The sequence below is a fragment of the Sinohyriopsis cumingii genome, unplaced genomic scaffold, assembly GCF_028554795.1.
Source record: "Sinohyriopsis cumingii isolate HCF-2022 unplaced genomic scaffold, ASM2855479v2 utg000673l, whole genome shotgun sequence".
NCBI classification, from domain to species: domain Eukaryota; kingdom Metazoa; phylum Mollusca; class Bivalvia; order Unionida; family Unionidae; genus Sinohyriopsis; species Sinohyriopsis cumingii.
Window position 1 is genome coordinate 478688 of NW_028315923.1, and position 19443 is coordinate 498130.

At 35.5% G+C, this 19443-nt stretch overlaps 1 protein-coding gene across 3 annotated transcripts in view; it reads right to left on the reverse strand.

The window, feature by feature from the left end:
- Positions 1-19443, reverse strand: part of LOC149773322 (uncharacterized) — a 99507-nt gene that overhangs the window by 35119 nt on the left and 44945 nt on the right. For 2 of the 3 annotated variants that reach the window (XM_089946456.1, XM_089946455.1), the window contains exons 8-9: positions 14740-16308; positions 5047-5166 (exon numbers count right to left, since the gene is read on the reverse strand). In XM_089946456.1, the coding sequence (XP_089802582.1) occupies positions 5047-5166; positions 14740-16308 (1689 nt within the window). The remainder of the gene's footprint in view (positions 1-5046; positions 5167-14739; positions 16309-19443) is intronic. The other variant, XM_089946457.1, reaches the window with a different exon arrangement.

The following is a 19443-nucleotide window of genomic DNA, read 5'->3' on the forward strand; positions in this document are numbered from 1 at the left end:
CCTGAGATTAAGTTTCATGTTCAATCTTCATTTATTTTCAGCAACCACTGCTTTTAATACACTATTATTTAGGTCTAAAACCCTTGGTGTATTTTCAATAGCATGGACTGTCCATTTCATTAAAAATTAAATGAATGCTATCTTTTAATTCATGTAGTAATACAGCTGTTAACTGTATCCACATGGAATGGAAGAAAAACTTGATGCAAGGTGACAATGTCTTTGCCATCAAAACATAATGAGAAGAAAATCTACATTTCTAAGCAGATATAAGAATATATTTCACTCATAAGGTGGAATTAACATTTCATCTTGTCATTCATAGCATCTCTATGCATGACAACACAATGTTTCCAGTTAACTTGTGAAACATTTCTTAATAGTTACTTGTAAACATTGATATTGTTATGTATATAATCCATTCCAGTCATAAAGACTGTATCAGGTTTGTGATATCAGGAAGAATATCAAGTGTATATGATGATGAAAATCATGACATCAAGCAGCATAGAGGGGCAGTCGAGCAAATAAAGGATGTCGTTGACCATTTAATGAACCCTCCCCTGTCAAAGCCCTATTTTGTAATCTTGCCAGAAAAAAAACTGAAGATAGTCAACAACAAAAATGAGACAAATTACCACCTGCCAACAACTAAGGCAATCTGGGCCATGCTGCAATCTGGGCCTAAAAATAAACATTGAATTTTTTTTAAACAAAGTCCAATCCAAGGCTTGCATGAAAAAGTTTAGTGAAGAAATTTACTGATTAATATATTTACATTTTATTTTCTGAATATAACGCTTTGATGTACCAGTAGCTGAGTTAGTTGCACCAATTGCGACAAGCTGTACTGAATTTTTATGAATGTCAAAATATTCTCCAGCAGCTGTTATTTATTTAAATTCTTTTGTTATTGATTTAACTGCCTTCTGTGGCTTTTTTGTTATATCTGCCAGTTTTTCCACATTTGCTAGTCTAGCTCAGAATAACAGCTTGTGGGTTTGCTAGAGCAATATCTGTGCTATTTGAGTTTGTGTGATCAATAACAAGACTGTCATCTATCACACCATTGAAGCATTCATATACAAATCTGACAATAATAGTTTTACATTTTACCACCAGAAATTCTAATACTGATCATAATGTACCCTGTATTACTGACATTGCCTAGAGTTTTTTTTTGTTCTGTCAATTTCTAATAAAACTGGCCTGATCTGCTTCATAATTAACGAATACCTGTTATGTCATGAAATCATCAACGTTAATCTCTTTTTCAGCTTGCTCCATACATATATTTCCTTTTCTCTAACACAAAATGATTTTTTAAAATATATCTCTTGAGATAATCTGATCGGGCATCATTTATTTTAACATCATCATCGGCGTTTTTTTTTTCATAATATCTTTTTAGTGCTCGGTATTTTCCACTGCAGCATGATACACAAAGTTCTGTTTTCCCTTTAACTCAGACTCCAAATTTCAGGCATGGTCCAGTACTGCCTCATCAATTGGTGGCCAAATGAAACCTGCAATATGGCAAATTTTTATGCATGGTGTTATGGATCCAACCATTAGCCACTTAAAGAAATTTATTGCTCCTATCATATTATATATTAATTTGATAATATCTAATGAGAGATAGTTCAATTAGAGAAAAATACTTTTCTTATAGATAATAATGAGCAGATAGGCTGTAGCTAAACATTTAGTGAATAGTATTTTAATCTGACAGAAATAAAACCAGAGTTCCCTAGGTCAAAAATTGCACAAGAAAAATTACAAGATGGGTTAAAAATGTTGTTAATCAAAGAAATTTGAGAGATTATTCATTGCTGAACTGAAGATAATACCAGATAAGTTTATGAACTAGAACAAAAAAGATTGGCCTCTAATGAGCCACAATATACGATCAGATTTGATTTTGATAGATTAACCGATAAGAAAAAACATCCACCATTTGAAGTACAATTACTCGATTATAGCAGATTTGCCAAAGATGAGTTTAATCAAGATGGTACTGCTCATGTTTGGTCAACATTCAGGATAGATCATGATATATTTTTATTGGTTCTACCATGAACTGCAAATGAGCAGCTATGACTATTAGTAATCTTACAGATGAAAAACGATATAAAAATTATTGCCAAATGTTAGCCAATAATGTCCAATATGGAATATCCATGATAAACATGAACCTGTTAAGAAATCATGACGACATAGCATCATCATCATAGTGGATAAAATTCATTACATCTTTGCCTTACTATGTGTGACAGTCATTTCTGACATCATGAATATTATTAAGGGCTCCAATGGTCTAATGTTTTGGTCACAAAATGGTTACCAACTGAAAAATAAAATCATTTACAAAAATTTGGTTGTCAATTAAAAAAAAAACTGGTTGACAATAACAAAACAAAATAAATGAGACTATATAAGCATTTGATTAAAATGTCTCATTTATTGTGTTTTGTTCTTTTTAAATAAGTTTGAATGTCATATTTAAAAAGTAGTGATTAAAAGAAAGCTTTATTAGACAAAACCCCTGTAAAACATTCTGGGTACCACCGAATGGAATACTGCATCCTTACTGGTTGAATAAAAATAAGGATAATAGTTGGCACAGCACTTCATTTTGGTCAACCAATGAAAGGGCTGCAGTATTCCATTCAGCGTGTTGTACTTGCATATTAAGCAGGTGAGATCATAGCCATGTCAAGCAGTAGCATAGAAAAATTGTCTGGCATTCCTTAAAGATAAGCTAGTAAGCCAAATTTTGGATAGACATACAAACTTGAATGCCTGAGCTAAAACACTTGTACCAAATTTATTACACTACAAAAAATGTACCTTGAAATAGCAACATTTATTCTTAAAATGGTTGCATGAGAAGTGTCCTCCCTTGTAGATTTTTTTTATATTACATATATAACTTATAGGTAAATTGTATGCAACAATATAAGGCCCTGTGGTCGATATCAATGAGCTTGAACCAAGTTTTTTTTTATGGGATTTTTTCATCTATCATTATTCAAACACAGGGGGATTAGTTACATATGTTTCACATACATCAATGGTACTTTGCCTATCATTATTTAACACATGGGGATTAGTGACAGATGTCTCACACACAACAATGGTACTTTTGCCTATCATTAACACAGGGGGATTAGTTACATGTCTCACACACAACAATGGTACTTTTGCCTATAATTATTTAACACATGGGGATTAGTGACAGATGTTTCACAAAGATCAATGGCACTTTTGCCTATCATTATTCAAAAACAAGGGGAGTTGCAAATAGCTCAGCTGGTAAAGTGTCAGACTTGTAATCCAAAGGCCGCAAGTTCAATACTTGTTAAGTCCTGGTGGGGTGCTTGGTTTGTCAATGGGAAAGCCATTTAGCTCCCATTTCCTTTGCATGATAAAGCCAGTAATGAGTTCAAATTGCTATTTAAAAAAACAAAAACAAATAGCAACATTTAAACACATAAATATATAAAGCATGGACTGTTATAGCCATGATCCAAGACTAATTTCAGATTAAGAATCATCATGGGCTTAAATATCCATGGCCAGATATTCACCTATGCAAGTTAAAGTATGTTGAGGAAAAACAATGTGTGTTGCCTACTGCAGTGGTTTTAAAATTTGGGCAAGTAGGTAGATAGTGATTTTATTAAATATTTAATATATTATAATGATTAGTATAAATAATGTACTAAGTGCTTCAAGTACTATGCTAAACCATCTCAATTAGAACCATGAAACAATTTCAGGAATTCTGGAGAAAAAAAATTTACCCTGGGAGAAAGTGCTAAGATCAGCAACAAAAAACAGGGCTGGTCGGCTGACTGAATATACACATTTTTGATTTGCCTCATTAGTAGACAGCAAGAATGACCTATTCCCTATACAGGTTATAAAGCTTAGGAGAAAAGGATTTAATATACTTTACAGCATACTCTATATGACACCTTTCAAAGTTACTTTCATTTGCCTAGGAATAAATGGTATATTTTAAATATATGCTGGAGTTGATATAGCCAAAGTATATTCATTTTCAGCTTTTGCTTTTTGTCTCCCACAAGTTCATTATTATTCTACCCATAAACATGATTAACCACGTATCACAAAGTCCTAAAGTTATGACAAATTAGTGGGTACTCCAAAAATTAAATATTATATAAAAACAAGCTATATATGCTTCCAAATCTGTAAAATTTTTAATCAACATGTGCATATTCTGAGATAGGGCTATTTTCATTTTATCAAAAAAATATTCAACAAATGGAATATCTGCCACTGCTGCAAATATTCAATTGTGGAATATTTCAACATTATTTACCAAAGAACCTAAATTCAATTCTCTTCTTAACCAATATGGGTATTTACCAAAATGCAAAACCTAAGCATGGTGTGAGAGATGGAGAAATCGACAAGGTTAATACTGAATGTCCAATCCACAGTCATAGCTGGGCATAAAAAATATCCATCATTACCTAAATATATACAAATACAGTAAATGAGTTTTTTCAAATCTTTAGAATTTTAACAAAATAGATAGGTCTATTCTGAGCTAATGAAAATTTTAAAATAGATGCCATTCATCAGGAAGAAGGCAGATACTTGGGACTGAATGTCAAAATGTACACATTAATTTAGAATAATGAGTAGAAAATAATATATAAAGTACTAAAATATGCAGGAGCTGAAAATCTAAGTATCTCTTATTAGAAATAAAGGGTCCTCTGGAACAAATACATGTACTGAGATTCAGCATTAATTCACTGGACAATCTACTATATCAGGCCTGGACAGAACAATGGTGTTATATAGGCTGCTTCACCTCTGTTACCCCAAGCTCTATCTTTGCCTCTATCATTATTCATTCAAGGCCAGTGGCTCTTGTACTCTAGTTTCTCCATCTCAAAGACAAAATTGTATTATATGATTAGCATAACCATGTGTACAGGATGTACTTTGTGGAATTGTTGTAAAAGTGACTAAATAAAATTTCATGACATTATTCAAACTTCTTACATGTTTTTTTCTTCTCTGACATCTCACCACCTGTTCTTCCTTGTCTTTCCTGTTTCTTTATCTTTATTTCTGGGAATTCATCCTGATCTTCTGCAGCAACATCTTCAGGTGACACACTGTCTGCATTTTACAAGATGAGCGTGATGAGAAGACAACTTAACCATACAAAGCAGAAGTGGGACTGAGATTTATTCATCTTGATGACATCTGACTAACAGTCAAAGACAATGTAACCACACAAAGCAGAAGTGGGACTGAGATTTATTCATCTTGATGACATCTGACTAACAAAGACAATGCAACCATACAAAGCAGAAGTGGGACTGAGATTTATTCATCTTGATGACATCTGACTAACAAAGACAATGCAACCACACAAAGCAGAAGTGGGACTGAGATTTATTCATCTTGATGACATCTGACTAACAAAGACAATGCAACCACACAAAGCAGAAGTGGGACTGAGATTTATTCATCTTGATGACATCTAACAGTCAAAGACAATGTAACCATACAAAGCAGAAGTGGGACTGAGATTTATTCATCTTGATGACATCTGACTAACAGTCAAAGACAATGTAACCACACAAAGCAGAAGTGGGACTGAGATTTATTCATCTTGATGACATCTAACAGTCAAAGACAATGTAACCATACAAAGCAGAAGTGGGACTGAGATTTATTCATCTTGATGACATCTGACTAACAGTCAAAGACAATGTAACCATACAAAGCAGAAGTGGGACTGAGATTTATTCATCTTGATGACATCTAACAGTCAAAGACAATGTAACCATACAAAGCAGAAGTGGGACTGAGATTTATTCATCTTGATGACATCTGACTAACAGTCAAAGACAATGTAACCATACAAAGCAGAAGTGGGACTGAGATTTATTCATCTTGATGACATCTGACTAACAGTCAAAGACAATGTAACCATACAAAGCAGAAGTGGGACTGAGATTTATTCATCTTGATGACATCTGACTAACAGTCAAAGACAATGTAACCATACAAAGCAGAAGTGGGACTGAGATTTATTCATCTTGATGACATCTGACTAACAGTCAAAAACAATGTAACCATACAAAGCAGAAGTGGGACTGAGATTTATTCATCTTGATGACATCTGACTAACAGTCAAAGACAATGTAACCACACAAAGCAGAAGTGGGACTGAGATTTATTCATCTTGATGACATCTAACAGTCAAAGACAATGTAACCATACAAAGCAGAAGTGGGACTGAGATTTATTCATCTTGATGACATCTGACTAACAGTCAAAGACAATGTAACCACACAAAGCAGAAGTGGGACTGAGATTTATTCATCTTGATGACATCTAACAGTCAAAGACAATGTAACCATACAAAGCAGAAGTGGGACTGAGATTTATTCATCTTGATGACATCTGACTAACAGTCAAAGACAATGTAACCATACAAAGCAGAAGTGGGACTGAGATTTATTCATCTTGATGACATCTAACAGTCAAAGACAATTTAACCATACAAAGCAGAAGTGGGACTGAGATTTATTCATCTTGATGACATCTGACTAACAGTCAAAGACAATGTAACCATACAAAGCAGAAGTGGGACTGAGATTTATTCATCTTGATGACATCTGACTAACAGTCAAAGACAATGTAACCATACAAAGCAGAAGTGGGACTGAGATTTATTCATCTTGATGACATCTGACTAACAGTCAAAGACAATGTAACCACACAAAGTAGAAGTGGGACTGAGATTTATTCATCTTGATGACATCTAACAGTCAAAGACAATGTAACCATACAAAGCAGAAGTGGGACTGAGATTTATTCATCTTGATGACATCTGACTAACAGTCAAAGACAATGTAACCACACAAAGCAGAAGTGGGACTGAGATTTATTCATCTTAATGACATCTAACAGTCAAAGACAATGTAACCATACAAAGCAGAAGTGGGACTGAGATTTATTCATCTTGATGACATCTGACTAACAGTCAAAGACAATGTAACCATACAAAGCAGAAGTGGGACTGAGATTTATTCATCTTGATGACATCTGACTAACAGTCAAAGACAATGTAACCATACAAAGCAGAAGTGGGACTGAGATTTATTCATCTTGATGACATCTGACTAACAGTCAAAGACAATGTAACCATACAAAGCAGAAGTGGGACTGAGATTTATTCATCTTAATGACATCTGACCAACAGTCAAAGACAATGTAACCATACAAAGCAGAAGTGGGACTGAGATTTATTCATCTTGATGACATCTGACTACAGTCACAATGTAACCATACAAAGCAGAAGTGGGACTGAGATTTATTCATCTTAATGACATCTGACCAACAGTCAAAGACAATGTAACCATACAAAGCAGAAGTGGGACTGAGATTTATTCATCTTAATGACATCTGACCAACAGTCAAAGACAATGTAACCACACAAAGCCCAAGTGGGCAAAATTTAGATTTATTCATCTTAATGGCATATGACATATGAAATCTTTCATCTCTCACACTGTCATTGCATTGCAGTCAGGGTAAGTCTTGGAATATTAAATGGCGCTGTGTTCAAGAGAGGATTTTCCATTGTGTACTGCAGCTGAGCCGATGGGTAAGTTCCAAATGATGTAGTGGGTGTCATGATTACATAATTATACTGCTGTTATTTCAAAGTGTGGCTATCAAATTTAATCCATCCACTACAAGCCATGATGCAGACAATCCTACAGATGACCACTATGTCCTGTCCATGATAGAAACAGCATCAAAAGAATTAAGGTCCACCATGGTATCGTGGATTTTCCATAAAATACAATGGTTGTACTGTATATAATGCAATGCTTGTGATGGTGTATATACATGGCAATGCTTCTGATTGTGTATATATACAGCAATGCTTGGGATGGTGCATATATACACTGTCTCCAACATAACATGTATTTGGTACTCATGATGCAGCCTTACTATGGTTCAAGTCCAATTTAAACAGGACACAAATTGTGTCCATAAATAGAAAACATTCCAGCCCAATTCACTTCATTGGATACACTTAGCTGCTTTCAAGTGTCATAGACTGATATCCTGTGTCTCATCAACTGTATGCTGATGACAATCAAATATATAAATCTAGATACCCAACTGAAGCTGAAACTACCATTCAAGATGTAGAGAGGCAATTCTGATGCCAAGCCATAGATGTCATGTAACAAGTTGCGGATGAATGATGATAAAACTGAAGCCATTCTGATCAAGGAGCAAAGACTTTTTCATTCACATCCTCTACCTAAAAAATTAAGTATCAGCAATACCAACATTAAACTGACAGCAGGAAACCTAGGTGTCATGCTCTCAGTACTGTAATGAACATATGCAAATATTACATATCTGGAGCTGAGACACATATATATATCACAGTGCTTGTGATTGTGCATATATATATATATATATGGCAATGCAATGCTTGTAAAGGTACATATATATTGCAATGCTTGGGATAGTGCATATACAATTCAACTTTTGTGATGACATTGCCTGTGAAAATACATATACATGGCAATGCTTGAGATGGTGCATATACATCATACTGCTTGAGATGGTGTATATACATCATACTGCTTGAGATGGTGCATATACATCATACTGCTTGAGATGGTGCATATACATCACACTGCTTGAGATGGTGCATATACATCACACTGCTTGAGATGGTGCATATACATCATACTGCTTGAGATGGTGCATATACATCATACTGCTTGAGATGGTGCATATACATCATACTGCTTGAGATGGTACATATTCATCACACTGCTTGAGATGGTGCATATACATCATACTGCTTGAGATGGTGCATATACATCACATTGCTTGAGATGGTGCATATATGTCACACTGCTTGAGATGGTGCATATACATCACACTGCTTGAGATGGTGCATATACATCATACTGCTTGAGATGGTGCATATACATCACACTGCTTGAGATGGTGCATATACATCATACTGCTTGTGATGGTGTATATACATCATACTGCTTGAGATGGTGCATATACATCACATTGCTTGAGATGGTGCATATACATCATACTGCTTGAGATGGTGCATATACATCACACTGCTTGAGATGGTGCATATACATCATACTGCTTGAGATGGTGCATATACATCACACTGCTTGAGATGGTGCATATACATCATACTGCTTGTGATGGTGTATATACATCATACTGCTTGAGATGGTGCATATACATCATACTGCTTGAGATGGTGCATATACATCATACTGCTTGTGATGGTGTATATACATCACACTGCTTGAGATGGTGCATATACATCATACTGCTTGTGATGGTGTATATACATCATACTGCTTGAGATGGTGCATATACATCACATTGCTTGAGATGGTGCATATACATCATACTGCTTGAGATGGTGCATATACATCACACTGCTTGAGATGGTGCATATACATCATACTGCTTGAGACAGTGCATATACATCACACTGCTTGAGATGGTGCATATACATCATACTGCTTGAGATGGTGCATATACATCATACTGCTTGTGATGGTGCATATACATCACACTGCTTGAGATGGTGCATATACATCATACTGCTTGTGATGGTGTATATACATCATACTGCTTGAGATGGTGCATATACATCACATTGCTTGAGATGGTGCATATACATCATACTGCTTGTGATGGTGTATATACATCATACTGCTTGAGATGGTGCATATACATCACACTGCTTGAGATGGTGCATATACATCATACTGCTTGTGATGGTGTATATACATCATACTGCTTGAGATGGTGTATTACATCATACTGCTTGAGATGGTGCATATACATCATACTGCTTGAGATGGTGCATATACATCACACTGCTTGAGATGGTGCATATACATCATACTGCTTGAGATGGTGCATATACATCACACTGCTTGAGATGGTGCATATACATCACACTGCTTGAGATGGTGCATATACATCACACTGCTTGAGATGGTGCATATACATCACACTGCTTGAGATGGTGCATATACATCACACTGCTTGAGATGGTGCATATACATCACACTGCTTGAGATGGTGCATATACATCATACTGCTTGAGATGGTGCATATACATCATACTGCTTGAGGTGGTGCATATACATCACACTGCTTGAGATGGTGCATATACATCACACTGCTTGAGGTGGTGCATATACATCACACTGCTTGAGATGGTGCATATACATCACACTGCTTGAGATGGTGCATATACATCACACTGCTTGAGGTGGTGCATATACATCACACTGCATGTGAATATGTATGGCTATGCTTGTGATGGTGCATATACATGGCAATGCTTTCAATGATGCATTTATATGGCAATATTGGTGATGATGCATATGTATGGCAATATTGGTGATAATGCATATACATGGCAATTCTTGGGATGGTGCATATATATGGCAATACTTGGGATGGTACAGATATATGACAAAGCTTGAGAAGGTGCATATATATGGCAATGCTTGGGATGGTACATATACATGGCAATACTTGGGATGGTGCATATATATGGCAATACTTGGTATGGCGAAAAAAAAAAATTATATATATATATATATATATATATATATATATATATATATATATATATATATATATATATATAGATATATAGATATATATATAGAGATATAGCAATGCTTGGGATGGTGCATATATACAGCAATGCATGGGGTGGTGCATATACATGGCAATACTTGGGATGGTGCATATATATGGCAATGATTGGGATGCTGCATATACATGGCAATACTTGGTATAGTGCATATATATATATATGGCAATGCTTGGGATGGTGCATATATACAGCAATGCTTGGGTTGGTGCAGATACATAGCAATACTTGGGATGGTGTATATAATAATAACAATAATAATAATAATAATAATAATACTAATAATAATGTCTTTGTCTAGTGCCTAATCTTTAGAAGCTCTAAGCGCTTTACAACATTAGACAACACCTATAACATAAAAGACATATATAATGATATGTTTACAAAAAACAAACACCATGAAATTAGAAAACAGAAAAAACATGCTGAAAATATTTAAGGCAGGAAACATTATTAGGTCTTTAAGTTTGTTCTTGCAGTCGAAATAAGTGAGTTTTAAGAGTACTCTTGGATGGGATTACTATGTCTTTGTGTCTAACTTCAGTGGGCATTTCATACCCCGTTACTGGGCCCTGGTATGCAAAAGAACATTGTCCATATGACTTCATTTTCATAGTGGGAATAATGAGTAAACGATTGTCAGAAGAGGAGTGTAATTATCTTGCTGGTGTGTACACATGGGTGAGGTCGGATAGGTATGTTGGACTGGAGTCCATCAGTGAAACGTAGCACAGAGAACAAATTTTGTGTTGGATTCTGGATCAAATGGATAGCCAGTGTAGATTACAGAGAAGCGGGCAGGTGTCCTCTGATCATGCGACTCTAAGTATGATCTGAGCAGCTGTGCTTTGAACTTACTGGAGTAGATACTGAGATGAACCAGACAGAATTTAGTTACAATAGTCCAGTCTTGAAAGTACTAATGAACACACAAGTGTTTTTGTGGCATCAGATAGAAGATATTTGTGAATTGAGCTGATCTGTCTCATCTAAGATATGCAGCCTTGCATATGTTCATGATATGTTGGTGCAATATGAGAGTACTGTCCAGAGTAACACCTATAGGTTTCATACTGATTGTGTGAATTTAATGTTGGTGTTACTGATATTTATTGTTTGAGGTAAAGGATGTGAATGAGGAAGTCTTTGTGTTGTCTACAGAATGGCCTCAGTTTTATCATCATTCATCTGCAGCTTGTTACATGTTATCCATGATTTCACATCAGAAACGTACCTCTTTACACCTTGGATGGTAGAATCAACTTCAGTTGGGTGGCTAGATTTGTATATTTGGGTGTCATCAGCGTACAATTGGTGAAACACTGGATGATGATCTATGACACTTGAGAGTGGCTGAGTGTATGGAATGAAGAGAACAGGTCCAAGAACATACCCCTGTGGAACACCACAACATAGATTAACTGGGCTGGATTGTATTCCATTTGCAGACACAATTTGTGTCCTGTTGACCAAGTAGGACTTGACCTACAGTAAGGCTGTATCATGAATGCCAAATACATGCTGGAGACGGTGAAGTAATATATCATGGTCTATTGTGTCAAATGCTGCAGACAAATCAAGGAGGGTGAGGACTGTAATCTTTCCGCTATCCTAAGCAGAGAGAATGTCATTAACTACTTTTAGAAGAGTAGTTTCAGTACTGTGGCAAGGGCAATATGCAGATTGTACATTGCTATAAAGGCTGTTTGAATTCAGATGAGATACAAGCTTGAATAGAACAACCTTTTCTAAGATTTTTTATATGAATGGAAGATTAGAAACTGGGCGGTAGTACTTTAAATCGTTATGGTCGAGTGTTGGTTTCTTCAGCGGAGGCTTTACAATATTGGCAGTTTTGAAAAATGATGGGAATTCCCCGGATGAGAGAGCTGGTACTGATAACATCAGTTAGTGAAGGCAATACTGGATCTAAGCACTCAAGCAGCAGTGATGTTGGAAATGGATCAGGTTCACATGACTTTGGTGCACTCTTCATCGTGATTGTACATACTAAATCCATAGTGACAGGTTCAAATGCTGCTAATGGTTGCCACTGAAATGCTGTATCCCATCTGTATGGTGACAACGAGTCAATTGAAATTGTGTTGTCAAGCTTATGGTTTGTACTTTGTCATGGAAGAAATTTGCAAACAGGTCCAGAAGGTTGACTGGAGAGAAGGTAGTTGGAAGTGGTGTACATCTGTTCCTTGACATTAGCCTGTTAGTAATCTTGAAGAGCTCTTTGCAGCTTTCCATGATCTTAGTACTGTAGTGGGCTGATTTCGCTGCATGGACTATGTTTGTGACATTCTTCTTAGCGGCTTAATAGATTTGCTTATGAATAGTGAGTCTGGTGGAAAGACAAAGCCTCTCAACGCTACAGCGGTCTCTTTTAGCAGTGCGGAGCTGGTCCCTAACACTGCTATACCATGGAGAACACTTTTGAATTGATACTCTGCACTTGGTGGCTGGGGCACGTTTGTCGAGCAATGAACGCAGGCAGTTATCAAGTTGTTCTGCTGTAGGAGGTAAGCAAGTTGTTAGGTTTGCTTGGATGTCATGCATTAGTTTGGTTCTATTTATCATACGGAGGTTTCTTTTAGTAGCAAATAAAGGTGGAGGGTTAGGGACTGATATGTCAAGATGGCATTTAATGCAGTGGTGATCTGATGCAAGTTCATAAGATACCAGGGAGGACCATAAAATATTATAATTAGGTCTATTAAGAATCCAGTCTAAAATGTGACCATGTTTATGGGCGGGTTGCTGAACTGACTGAGGCTGAAAACATTAATGAAATCTAGGAGTTTTGAATTTGTTTGGCATTTCTGGGTTTGGACTAGTTCAAATGATGTGTGGTAGAAATTTAAAGTTGTGGTGTGGTTAAGACATTTGATGATGGAGTTCTTTGTGATGACAACAAATCCACCTCCACGAGAGTGGCGGGGGAATGACTTGATGTAGTAACCAGTGGGTGTTAGATCCGCGCACTTGGGCTCATCGGCTGATGTTTTTAGTCATGTTTCTGTCAGGGAAAAGACATCAATATTCTGGGATTTGAATTAGGTTATCTAAATTAACTGTCAAATTTTTAAATTGTTGAGCTGGAAAGGGCATAAGGGAGATAACTGGAATTCTTCTTCCTGTTCTACGCTGGCCTGCTTTGAAACAATGGTTTTTTTTTTCACTTCTGTAACGATGAATGTAGTCCCAGTTCGTTTAGTCTGGAGCACAATGTAGTGTGAAGAGCCAAGGAGTGGTCATTTAAAGCAATTAATGAGGGTCCATCATAGCACAAACAGATTGACTGGCAAGTATCATGTGATGGTGGTTTGTTCAATAAGAAAGGAAGTTGTAGTAGTGGAGCAAGACAGCTGAGAAAAAGTCTAATTGTTGTCGTTTCCAAAACAAGGAGATGAAGAAACACATACGAACTGAACAGCCAATGCATGATGAACACAATAACATAGATGAAGACAATCAACAAGCACATATGTCAAGAAAAAAGGCACAAAAAACAGAACAGCCGCTTCAAGCAGGTTAAGCGAAATCGGCCATCTTGAAAAAAAAGTCATATGTATATGTCAATGCTTGTGATGGTACATATATATACAAAGCTTGAGAAGGTGCATATATATGACAATGCTTGTGATGGTACATATATATGGCAATGCTTGTGATGGTACATATATATGGCAATGTTTGGGATGGTGCATATATACAGCAATGCTTGGGGTAGTGCATATACATGGCAATACCTGGGATGGTGCATATACATAGTAATGCATGGATGGTACATACCTGTCATACCTTATGAACTTATTATGCACAAATGTTCTTTATATACAAGTTGTCACTGTTGCAAGTTTGACTGTATACTCATTTGAATCTGCAACTTGAACAAGGGACCCTATATTTCAAACTGGATGGTTTGGCAACTAAATTGTACTATCTGAAGTCCATAAATAGAATCCCAATTTTATACATACCAAAACTGTTTGTCTCTTCCTCATTCTCCCTCAAGCCATACTGCTCCTGTCCCCTTATCTGGATCACACATGGAACCTGGTTCTCCACTGCAGAAATATGCTCTTGCCCTTTGGCCTCCATATACCCAGCAATACCAGGTTTATTTAATTCATGCTCACGATGTTGAACCTTATGAATAAGCTCCTGCAGTCTAAAAGTTGCCTGGTTGATACCATCTTGATTGCCCCGAACAAGAAATCCTTCTTTTGACTGGCTGATAATCTGTACATAATAATGTGTTAGATCTTTTGCAATTCTGTCAATCACATCCTTATTTTTTTTCTCAATCAACTGCATAGTACCACTTTTGCAAGTAACCATCTTCTCAAAAATAGTATTTCGTGACAGGAAATCATTGACTTCTTCAATAACTGCACCTAAAATATCATCTGTGAAATAAAGAAAAAGCTTGGAGAGATCTTGGGCCAATGCTACATTAAATTTTCCCTGATACTGCTTCTCCAGGTCTTTCATCTTGTCCCTCCACTGTTGTGATTGGACTACAGCTCTTTGGTTGTCTTCCAAGTTTCTTTGATGTTCTTTCACACTGTCCTTAATGATATGACTACTTTTCACAACAGCTTCATCTGAATCAGCATATATATTCAGGTTGGTATCTTCTACTTCCCACACCCCAACCAGTTTCTCGCGCTTTAATTTGGTAACAATATAATCCTTAACCTCTTTTGATTTATACAGACACAAACGCCCCTCAGGTATGTTCTTCAATTTTGACACTGCAGCATTGTCTACTGCTTCATACATAGCAACCTGTGCAGTCCTAATATCTTCCATGAGACCTTCAAACACAATCTCATTCTTATTTGGGTTTATCTTAACCTTTAATCCATTAAACTGTTGTTTCATTTTGTTTGGATATTTCTGGGCAAGCAGCAGTTTCAACTGGTGATATTTCAAATTAGTCAATGACTCTTTGGTCTGTTTCTTCTTCCTGTCAAAGTCAGCCACTGCTTTCTTGATAATATCCTCTATATGCTTCACAACAACTGTAGCCACAGCTTTATGACCCACAACTTGAATAGAGAATACTGCCTTCTTGACAAATAAAGCAACACCATCAGGATTTGCAATCACAATATTCTGCAGGTTCTGAAGAACTGTCTCAAAAACTTCCCGGAAAACCCTGAATTCATGGACAGAAATAACTTTCAAGAAGTCATGCAAGTTTTGCTCAGCCTGTTTAGCCCAAGAGAGAGCCCTTTTTTTACAATCCTGGACATGAGATGTCAATGTGCAAGTCAGTGTCGTGCAGTCTGTCTCTGTCTGTGGCCATTGAATCTGAGTGAAGCAATCCTGGAGTTGTTTTTCTACGGCTGTTCTGTTGGGCTCTGACTTCATGAGAAATTGTATCTTTGCAAACTCCAGTCCCTCCAGTTTTACTGGCTTTGGGGTTTTGAAGGAAGGCCCATTGTCATCATTAGAAATACGTCCTAGGCATTCATAGTACATGGAAACCTGTATATTTGATCCGTCTATATTGTGTTTCCGTTGCAACACTCGGTCACAAACTGAAATGAAATTAAACAGTTTTATACATAATATATTCCTGTTGTAAACAATGTTTTGAAATGTAAGACAGAAGTAGATTTGTGATTGTAAGATATACATGTGCCCTGCCTACAGACCAAAATAGCGTAAATCTAAAAAACATTAAAAAAATTTAAAGTTTTTTACAATCACATGGGAATAACATTAGGTCATATAAAAAAATTAATAGAAAGAAGAATACCAAATTTAATTTTCTACCTCAAATGGTCCTTGCTAAATGCTGCTGAGTCCAAAAATTTATAAAATTTGTAACAAGTTGCAAAACTACCCAGCACTTCAGTGGTCTGAAAATCCAATCAGGTCATCTACATATGAATACAAATATGTCAACAAACTTTTTTTGGTCTACAACAAGTGATTTTTGTTTTCTTCTCAAAAGTGTCTCCCAGAAGTATCAATATTTGTAAAAATTGAAAAACTTATAATAGCCATGTAATCAAACCAGGCAATTTGCATATGAATACAGATATGTTTACTAAATATAATTGTTATACACTGAGTGTTTTTTGTGAAATTTTGCAAAAAGGCTTCTCTCTACAGATTAACAGTAATCTGGACAAATGCAACAAAAACAAGACATCCTGGCTGCAAACAATAGTAGTATAAAAGTAAATGTGTATTATGTCAACTAAATCTGCTCATGAATATATATCCAGTGAACTTAGTTGTTAAATCTCATTTAGTGTCATTGCTTGATTATTCATTGATAACTGATACCAAATTTCTTAATCCATGCAGTGGTAATGTAACATTATTTGCATGCACACATACTTGAATACACAAAGCAAACCAAAGCAAACTGCCACTGGTCAAAGTTTACCAATGCAACCAATGAAATTCACTCTTCTACTTATCTTCAAGTGAACAGGATATGATAAGTTTACAATATAAACAACCAGCATCTACTGATTAGCTGATCTTCAATGGAATTCTTTGCCAATTTACAATAAAAGAGATGATGCAGGTGGGATATATAAATTAAAATATATACTGTAAGATTTCCATGAGGAATTTAAATATCAATTAAAATAGATACTTTAAGATTTCTATGCAGAATTTACACTGTATCAGAGCCATTACTTAGATGAAACAGAGTTTAAACTAACAAGCCCTGTTTGACTATGTTTATATTAATATTTAAGCCTTTTGGTTTTAAAGTAGTAATGTATTCTGTTACTTGGGTAAAGTTCACCTAAATACTACCATCTGTGTCAAATTATTGTGTCTTACATAAAATTCCTCCAACATATACTCAGTGATATATTTTCTTTCTTCAGGTATTTACAATACATGAAAATTGACACTTGACTGAATGCGGTTCCATACACATTGAAATAAAGATTTACTTACTTAATTTCTCAAGTGGATTCTGAATTGTAGAATATTTGTAGTTTTCAAGTTATTTATTTAACTTTGAAAGTCAACTAAATGGTAAAGACTGTTAATCATGATTTATTTTATTTTCTGTACAAAATGTTGAATGGTTATATAAATTCTAAATTGTATATACCTGGCCTCTTTAATAATTAATGGTGTATTTTGATCTCTTCTTTTCATCTGATATATTCCAAGTACACAAAACAAAATAAAACAAGTGGATAACTAACTCACTAGATAATCAACTTTTGCTATCCTCCAATAGCAAAAATTTGTAACATTTGCATGCAGAAAGTCCACTCAGAAAAATGCAACATTTGCCTCTTTTCTGACTAGAGATTTTTTAAATTAAATTGTGTATCTTTACATTTTAACTTCTAATCTATTTTAAAATCCAAAATTGTAACTTCTAGTCAGCTCTAAGTAGGCAGTATTCTACCAACATAATGTGAAACTACCTACATACTAATACATCCATCCAATTATTAACTACGTACTTACCATGATGGGGAACAAATAACAAAAAACAAAATATGAACTTTATTTTCTAAGATATCAAAGTAGAGGTATGATAACAAGAGTCCCTCAAAGTTAATAATGCTTTACTGTCCAAAAAGAAATTTTCAGGACTTCAAGATAAGATAATTCCTTTTTAAACCTCTGAGCCTTGAAACCATCTCTGATATTCTTGATTGATTAGACTGCAAACTAGCCACTCTGGCTACCATATTAGAATTAAGCTTCTGGTCATAAACCCATGCTGATATGACCATCCATTCATCAGAAGTGCCAAGATTTTCAATGTTATTTATGGCAGTTATATATGTGGTCAGTTGGCACCATTTTCATCCAAGATCAACTTTATATCATAATTAGTTGTTCTCTAGTGAAAACCCCTTGTCAATACAACTTTCTATATAGAAAGGAATGCATCAATAAGATTTTCAAAATGTCCACCACAGAGGTCATAATGGATATTAGCTTGGCATCATTTCCATTTATAAAAAATTTATACATCATACATAGTCTTCTGGTTAAAACCCAGTAATGATACAACTTCCATCTAGGAGGGGTAGTTTTAAGATTTTCAAAAAGCCATTGTGTCAGATATATGGCACAATATTTATTTAAAAGCAACTTGACACCATTAGAAGTCCTCCAGTGAAAACCCTATAATGAAACATGCAAATCTTCCAGCTGGGAGGGTTTACCTCCTGAGAGGAGGGGTGTCTCCCATCCCTATCATTACTCACTGAAATCTCCTGCATATATAAACATTAAACATTTTTTCAAGCCTTAATTGCTTCCAGTGTAGTATATTAAAGTAATACTGCCGGTGATCACATGACTGTAAACTGACTTAAGCTGGGAAAGACAATTTAGTTGCTAATTTGAAGAATCATAAAATAATTAACATCCCTTTGATTCTGTCAGCAGGGTTGGATGGTTTCAGTGTTTAAAGTTTGTTGTCATGGATTATACAATGTGTGATGAGAAATAATTCTGGAAGGATTAATGACATTAAATATTATGGCTGGGTAACTAAAGAGCTTAATCAGCATAAAACGTTAACATGACCTTGATTCTCTCCACAGGATAGGTTCTGCTTTGGTGCTTAAAGTTGTTGAGATGAATTAGAGTGTCTATATTACATGTGATTAAAAGTAATTCAGACAGGAGTAAAGATGTTAACTGATTATGATTGGATTACTAATGAG